A 9,029-nucleotide genomic window follows, 5' to 3' on the forward strand; every position below is an offset into this window, starting at 1 on the left:
GAAATGATAACACCAACATGAATTAATCGATCACCTCAAAATATACCATAAACGAGAGTAGTAGTTAGCAAAATTAAACATAGGGAAAAACGCATGATACAACAAATTCTTAATAAATACTTATATTTCCATATTCTTCGAATTCGAATCTGCACGTTTAAATACATATATTTATATAAGAAATTGATACAATTCCAGAGGCATCCTAAGAGAGCATCACGCTAGTGTGTGCTTACAATACTAATGTACAAGAAAAATGTAATCATTTTAAAGACAAATTAAATGACGTATACAATTTCCTAATAGAATAAATGATTGACAAAATCATAAGTGTTTTCTATTTACTCTTCAGCCGATAAGATATAGTACTCAATACAATTGTACACGTATTTAATTCAATAATGTGGTCAAAGTGAGCTGAAATGTTTGTGTTATTCTAATAACAATATATTAAAGTTGACTCATAACATTTTTACCCGAATAAATATCATTATATATTAGTTATTCGTTCAGTTAAGCTTTAAACCACACGTCAAAATGAATTATAAGTTAAATTTTATAGTGATTATGTTTCTTTTAATAAGTGATTCAAGTGAAAAATTACAGAATTATGATATAAGACCGTGTGTTTCAAAGTGTTGTCCTGATAAATCTTATGTGTATAATTCGGAGTGCATATCGAATGATACATTTAATAAAGATTTTTCAGATGTGAACGTATATAGTAGTAATCGAACAAGAGTCGGGAATTTAAGGGATAGTTTTCAAATAGTTGCTAGAAATTTCATTGATCTTGTTCCAAATTTACCTAGTTTAAGTTTTTACATACTCGAGGTAATTAAGACTTGAATTAACTTTAATTTAATTATTATTATTAATAACTGAAATTAGTTACAAGCACTGATCTATGTAAACGATATTAGTAATATTGTAAAAAAATGTAACATCTTTGATATAGTTGAAACAAAAATATAGTATGAGTTGTGAGGCGACCTCCTCGCTAGTGCGTACGACAGGGCGAGGCCATTTCGGCTGCCGTCCTTCTCAGGACCGTCCAAAATAGGACACCCGATACCCCACCTCAAGCATCCACGGCCCCAGGGCTACGCCCTATCCTTTAAGCTCCGGGCGTCAGGGTTTAAGTGCTGACAAAACTAGTTTAATGCAAGTCTGTTGGACTTAAATAAAACATACACGCTTAATTAAAAATAATTACAAATGTTTACACTCGTGTAATGTACATGTTGTGTTTTGTACTTTATTGTTCAAAACTACGATTAGTTTTGAACAATAAAGTACATAGATAATACCAAGATAATTTTGTTCGTCATCATCATAGACAATAGATTAAAATAGAGTAAGTCGTAGTACCGTATTCCTTTTCACTATTAGTTGAAGCCCGCGGCGTCGTCCTCGTGTGAGGAGGCAGATATAAAAATTTCATGACGATCGGTTAAGTAGTGAAAGCGTAATAAGCACAGAAACTAACTTGTGCATTTATAACACTCGTTTGGATTTCATCATAATGAATTAAAATGGTATCTTTTAGTTGTTACGGAATTGTTCTATTTAAAACAAATACTCGTATTTAACATTCAATATAGATTTTATTGAATATTATAAGTTTCACAAATAATTAAAAAAAAGTTTAAAAGAAATTAAATACTGTAAAGTTTTACCAGAGTACTTTAGTTATAGTAGTATATTTTAGTTGAATTTATAATACTTTCAGAACAATACTTCATAATTTATTAAAGCAGGCTCTTTTGTTAAATTTTCATCCGTCTTTTAAACCGTGGTAACTTGTTGTGAAAATTAGATTATAACTATGACTGTGTAAGTAGTCCTGTGTCTTAATGTGTTTAACATATGAATTAAATTGTATTGCTTGACATGAGGTTTAAACTCAGGATCTCGGTATGTCAGCCTTATACCTAGAGCCACTAGACAAACTAATAAATATAATGATTTTTTGTAAATATTGTGGCGAAACTCTTAGGATTCCAACTTTGTTGAGAACAAAGGAAATATCAAGTTCCAAGATTATTAATAGACCGGATAGCTCTGCTCGTAGTATGAATCAATATATGATTATGTAGGTTAACATTTTTCCGTATACATTTATTTTTATTCCTTTTAAAATATAGGTAATTATAATACTAAACAAATAGAAACATTGAAAACACGCTCACAAATCCTGACTAATATTATAAATGTGAGTTTGTTAAGCTTTGACGTCATAACTACTCCACCGATCATCAGATAATTTTGCATATACGTTATTAGGGGTACAAAAAAGGACACTCAACTTCCTATCCTTCTCACATCTGGGTGAAGCCGCGGGCGAAAACTATTTGAATATGAATGTACTAATGAGGGTCCTAACATTGTGTATTTTTATTATAGAGTGGAAATCTCAACTTGCTCCTGCAACAGCCAAATTCATTGCCTGAGATAAATGAGATAAGCAATGACAAATTCTGCGTTGATTATGAACTAGCATCGGACAATTTTTCACCGGTATTTGGCGTAATATTTGAGGAGGAACCTCAGAAAAATTTAGTTTTTACAATAGCAGGTGAATATTTATATTTATAGTCAGTGATAAATAACTGTGTAGACGGTACATTACATATGAAATCACGAAAATATCAATGTTTTAAGAATTTCCTATTCCATTTTATATATGTATTATTTCTCGTTAAAAAACTATGTAGTAAGAAAATTCATTAATGTTCTAATGCTAAGTAAAACCTACCTAATGGTCTTCCGAGTTAGAATTAGATTAGGAACTTTTGCACCACGCTGCTGTGCGGTTGATAGCAGTAAACACATATAACACGAACTCATATAGATAATTATATGCTCAAATTTTTTTATTGTTGCTGCACTACCTACGTATAATAACAATTAGCGACAAAACCTTTCTTATTGTTTTTTCTACAGATTTACAGAAATAGCATAAAAATGTGAATATTTAGTGAAATTAACTCAACGTTAAGAAGTTTAATTGAAACAACAAAATATACTTTATAATGAACCTGGCGGAACGACCGTCGAAGCTTAATATATTAAAAACTTAATACTGTGTAAATCTAACCTAACTTTTTATTTATTTCATAGCTCTACTAATATCCAGCGTGTTATTATTGTTGGTGCTAATAATTTACGCACTTATTAAAGAATTAAGGAATTTAAAGGGCCAAATTCTCATGGCCAATGTATTCAGTTTACTATGTGCCTTTGTCATGTTGGCTACGGTGAAAATTTTATATAACAGTAACAGTTTCGAAGCTTCTACAGAATTTTGTTACGGATCCAGTAAGTAGCACAACATTGTCTTCATTTGTAGCATATCTATCTATCTTTTATAAATACGTTACACTTATCATATTTGTATTTAATAAAATATTTTTGAAATAATCTTGAAATTAACAATAACATTAGTTTAATTTATATGTCACACCGAATTAATTCAAATATTCATTTGAAACGTTACCTGTTAAAAAATTACAAAGAGGTATTAAAAAATGTTGATATAAGCCTGCGTCAAAGTATGATATAATACCACAAACTCGAAAAGATAGATTAAAAAAATATACAGATTATTGATAGATCAAGATATAGATAGATAGGTAAAAAAATAAAAAATCTTACTAGGCTACTCTAAAACTAATGACTTAAATATATTAAATCGTGTAAAAAACTTAATTTTACATATAATATGTAAAAACTAATTCTAAACACCAATCCGCAATGCTCGTAAGAAGCAAAACCGTAAAACCTTAAACCTTTGGGGTAAGTAGATGATATTATAACTCCTTTTGTGTTACAGAACAAAGCTATTCGCGCCAAATATATCTGAACCCTGGGGTATTTTAAAGAAATAAATGTTGATTGTCGTTCTCAATATATAATTGATAATGTGATATATGTTCGTAAAAACATAAACGATTTTACTAGAAATTGTGACATAATTATACTGGTTGTAAAAAATATTGACTTCTTGTGATTTTCAGCTGCTGCCATTTATTTCTTTTTTTTGTCTACCTTCTACTGGATGAATATCACGTCTTTTGACATCTGGTGGACGTTAAGGTAATTGTTATTATTTTGGTAATCTATCAAATAACAAATTAAAATTTTATCATCAAATACTGTGGTATATACAAAGATATAATTTATTTATCCATTACAAATATTTAAAATTTCTTACAATTACAAATAAGACCTTGTGATTGGCTGTTTTTTTTTTTCTTCTATCATTAAGACCACAGATAAAATTAAGGTATTCCAAATAAATTAAAGAATTTTATAGTCATGTTAATTTTTTTCATTTATCTAGGAGTATGACTACTAGAGTAACAGTACGTCGTCATGGGAGATGTTCTAAGTTTAAGATCTACTGTTTCTACGGTTGGGGCATACCGCTCGCAATGGCCATTGGTTTGATCGCTATAGACGTATGTGAATTACCAGAAGGGTTTATCAAACCAAATATTATACTAAACGGATGCTTTCTAGCAGGTAAATATGCAAATATTATATATAACGGAAGAGGTGGTCGATGTGAGCGGATTTCCTCACCATCAGACATTATGTGTGGACGAAATGAGGGTACGGGTAACAGAAAACAAATCCAAAATCCCTTAAAGGCTTTACTAATCACTTTTAACACAATTAAAAGAACGAGACGTAAGACAGTTTCTAGAAGTGTTGTCTGTACGGCGGCTAGCACTGAAAACTAGTGTCGCCGACTCGCACCGACCCATCTAGACTCCGTCGAAGCGTTATGTAACACTGACAACGCTTGCGGCTCGTTGTCAAAACCACTCTCGTATTGTTGACATCACCGAAATATAGATAATTATGGTTAACAATACAAGAGTCATTAATGTAAGCGCCTGTAGTGGTTTTAAAAAATTTGGACCATGTAAACGATTCGAATGACGTTTAATAAAAATATATGACACATAACGCATCGACAAAGTAAATGTATTAAGCCTTAGTTGCCTACTCTACTGCCCGGTATATATAAATGCCTTATATAGATAAATTCGTGTGTACACTGTGTGTCACTGCATTTGCTGCAGCGAGAATTCGCGCGATGCGAACGGCGCCAACAACTTTCGCAACAGTTTGCGAATCATAGTTGCCATGGCTGCCTACTTACTATGGTCACGATCATCATCACAACTATTGTCTATGGTGTCATAATGTCTGGGGATACTTGCTCACTCTAGGATAGATTACGTAAAATTACGATGTTTATTTAATGTAATATAAGTTTATAATATGACATACTAATGACTAATACTATATACTAATAGCAGATACTATTTGTTATTACTTTTCAATTAATATTTTTTATACCCCATCTGTCATTAAATAAGATTATTAAGGCTGATATATGTTGCGATTAATCAAGTCAAAACTTAGAAATCAATGAAAAGCCTTGACAACACAGGACGCCAATTATACTTACAAATTGTCACTTTATCGCAATCGAATCGAAACGTAATCCGTTTTCTTATTTTACACACAATGATCCGGTTGCAGTTCGGTCGAAGTTGGATCGAAATCAGGAACATAATCGGTTATAAATCAGTAGAATTCAACACTGGAATCAATAATAGTTGAAGGTCAAATCAGTTGATCTGATGCGACGAATTAAAACAAAATAGTTGAAATTAACGATTGATACACCGAAATGCTGACCAGCTTACAATAATTCTTTATTTTATCTAGATTGAATATTTTTCATTTTTTTTTCTTCAGGTAAACCAAAATTATTTTATATGCATATTCCCATGATGTTGGTTATTACTAGTAATTGCATGTTCTTTCTGATGACGGCTTATAACTTTTGGTGTATTGGAAGAGATACCGAGATGCTTAACTGTCATAACGCGAACAAGCACGACAGACAGAAACAAAGGTAAATATATTAACACTATGTATACCAGCGTTGTATGTATTCCTATACATACCTATCGCGTAGATTTTAGTTAGAGCGTTAAGAAGTGTAGCCCTCTGTTAAGGATTTTTGCTTAAGACCAAACTACCTTTCCGGCAATATCTTTCACATCCAGACTCGCCGACATTACAGATTTTCTACTCATATTATATTATTCATAAATTATATAGTATTCATAAATTACGATAATTAATGTTTTCAACTTAACCTTTAATAAAATGTGTAATTCTGTGCAATGTAAATTTTATGCAAAACTAACATATTATGTTACAGATTCCTGATTTATTTAAAGTTATCTATTGTCATGGGAATAAGCTGGGTTACCGAATTAATCAGTGCATATTTACCGAACTTAAGTGTCTGGTATATAACCGATGCATATAATATGTTCATTGGTATTTCAATATTCTTCATCTTCGTATGTAAGAAGGACATTCGAAAGCAATTATATAAAAGGTAAGTTCTTAACCGACTTCATAAAATTATGAGAAGGATGAGCATTTTTATTCGTATGTATAAAGAGATGACCTAGTCGTTAGAACACGTGAATCCTTAACTGATGATCGTGGGTTCAAGCTCGGGCAAGCACCACTGAATTTTCATGTTCTTAATTTGTGTTTAAAATTCTCGTGCTTGACGGTGAAGGAAAACATCGTGAGGAAACCTGCATGTGTCTAATTTCATTGAAATTCTGCCACATGTGTATTCTACCAACCCGCATTGGAGCAGCGTGGTGGATAGGATAAGCTCCAAACCTTCTTCTCAAAAGGGGGAGGAGACCTTAGCCCACCAGTGGGACATTAACAGACTGTTACTGTATAAAGATTTTAGATATAGGGAACCTGTTAGGACTGTTTCACACTTACTTTTCAAATATGTGCATATGGAAATAGCAGCTATAAAACTACATAACGCCTATATATAATAATATATAAAATCTGGGGACTAAGATGTTAGATAATCTATTAGTCTAGGAACTAAAGCCACTAGCATACTATGGAAATTAGCACATGGTACAACAGGCCTGATGTACCCTGTACAACAGTACCAAGTACTGGTCAAATGAATATAAACTAATAAAGTTGTTGTAGTGGGTATTTTTTTTATTCGTACTATTATTTAAAATAAATGTCCGATAATTTCAACACCTTTAACCAACAATGAACGCTAAGATAAAAAGCAATATGTCAAAAACAACATGATACTAACCAAGAGTTGTCATACTAATCAAGAGTTCTTGTCCCTATATTTCTATTAATCAATAGCACCACAATAGATCACATTTTATATCATGCTAATGTTGCCAATGTTGAAAGAAAAAAAGATCTTTACGTACAACGTCTGTCCACTGTCCAAACTGTCCAACGTCCCACTGTCCAACAGGTAGCCAAGTGCCATCTAAAAATAATTGATATTGAACATTGTTATTTTTTTTTACCTTACATTCAGCCATTTTTTTAACATATTTTTTTTTGTGAATAAAAATTTAAATTTTCTTATTAAACTCTTAACCAGACCCGTACTTAGAGATCCTAGGGCTCTAGGCCCTTCGACATTTTACTCTCCATTATATTATATTTGGCTGTGGTGGGAGGCTCGGCTGGCGGGGCCCCCAGGCCACCGGCCTTGTAAGCCGAAGCATATATCCAGGGCTGCTCTTCACTGCTGGTTGTCTAAGTGCGTTTGCATAGATACCATCAACAAGCGCAATTCTATCCATATTCTATATAGATATATTTTATCGCCGATTCGACGAGATGAATTCTTGTAAACGCCAATTAAGCGTATTCAATCTCAGGAATGCTTGCCCAGATTTGATGAACTATCTGAGCCATCTGACCCTATCAACTGGTCCGCCACAGCTCCAATTTTAGAAAAGTGCTGATTTAATTTATTTTTTTCAGATTTCAGAGCTCTCGTACCGCCTATTCATCGCACAAATTAATTCAATCAAGTTCTTCATAGGTTTTTTAACAATAAATACCAAATACATCTTTAAACGTTATATCTATTTAAAATTAAACTTTGATTGCTGACTTTCGTCGGTATTTTTAGTCATTCGTCTCATAAGTTTCGAAAAACACAAACACAATATTTTTTTAGTTTCAAAAGGGCACGATCTTTTTTTATCTTTTAATTATTACCTTGTTTATACTACAAATACGACAGTGACTTGTTTTTATTTGATTTAGTTTTTATCACGTATTAACTATATATTGTGTGTAAATTAATTAAGAGTGGAAATCCAGACCGGTTTAGGCCACGGTGGCTAACCTCAAGAGAGATTAGCCAACTGCGCAGGACATATTATAGTGCACAAGTGTGTGAGTAAACACAGGTGCACTCTCTATTCCCAATCTCTTATAATCCGATGGGTCGGCAATCCGACACGACCGGAAAGAGTTCAGACGCAGAATCAACGGCTTTAAAATAAAGAGAGAAAACCTTTATGAGTAAATGCAAGATATTGTGTAAACGAGTCTATTATTTTATATTATTTTATTAATTATAGCACGATTATATATAAATATTTTTATCTTATCACGATTCGTACCGTACTTATAATTAATTAATTGACATGTATAAATATATCTACACGTGTAATACATTAATTACGTAATATCTGGATATTTTATTATGTGTTTTGCATGGTTCCCTATCCATCCGTACATAAAATTTGAAGACATATGAAACGGGCTTGGCTAGGCTTGACTTAGCTTGGCTTGGCTTAGCTTGGCTTGGCTTGTCTCATTGTTGCATGTGTCATGGCGATATGTAGCGTGGCATTATACGTGCGTGACGTTATGTTACAAAAAACGTTGCATTGTTTGTTTTTGTTTCCGTTATCAATAGTACTATTTAATCATTCAGCATCTTTGTTGCTAAGTACTAGTACTGGATTAGCATTATTCTCATGTTGAAATGTAAAACACTCAATTAAATTATTAATAAAGAATGATTGCCACATATGTTAACCTCTCGACTCGAAATCTAATAATATTATAAATTAATGAAGAATGTTAAATAATGTTGTTAGGAAATTATAAATAGG

The 9,029-nt window shown here is 32.2% G+C and overlaps 1 protein-coding gene across 1 annotated transcript; it reads left to right on the forward strand.

The window, feature by feature from the left end:
• The first annotated feature begins 414 nt into the window (after window positions 1-414).
• Window positions 415-8,580, forward strand: LOC126773671 (G-protein coupled receptor Mth2-like). Its single transcript, XM_050494739.1, has 8 exons — window positions 415-834; window positions 2,407-2,578; window positions 3,124-3,321; window positions 4,020-4,098; window positions 4,346-4,527; window positions 5,779-5,938; window positions 6,251-6,433; window positions 7,882-8,580. Exons 1-8 carry the CDS (start codon window positions 538-540, stop codon window positions 7,940-7,942), a joined length of 1,332 nt encoding a protein of 443 aa, XP_050350696.1. The 5' UTR covers window positions 415-537; the 3' UTR covers window positions 7,943-8,580.
• The last annotated feature ends 449 nt before the right edge of the window (window positions 8,581-9,029 follow it).

The sequence above is a fragment of the Nymphalis io genome, chromosome 15, assembly GCF_905147045.1.
Source record: "Nymphalis io chromosome 15, ilAglIoxx1.1, whole genome shotgun sequence".
Taxonomy (NCBI): domain Eukaryota; kingdom Metazoa; phylum Arthropoda; class Insecta; order Lepidoptera; family Nymphalidae; genus Nymphalis; species Nymphalis io.

Excerpts from the sequence above, each read along its gene's own strand:
- LOC126773671 (XM_050494739.1), top strand. The coding sequence starts at position 538 with ATGAATTATAAGTTAAATTTTATAGTGATTATGTTTCTTTTAATAAGT. Across the intron at positions 4,099-4,345 it reads GACATCTGGTGGACGTTAAG|GAGTATGACTACTAGAGTAA; the intron begins GTAATTGTTATT and ends TCATTTATCTAG. Across the intron at positions 5,939-6,250 it reads CACGACAGACAGAAACAAAG|ATTCCTGATTTATTTAAAGT; the intron begins GTAAATATATTA and ends ATTATGTTACAG.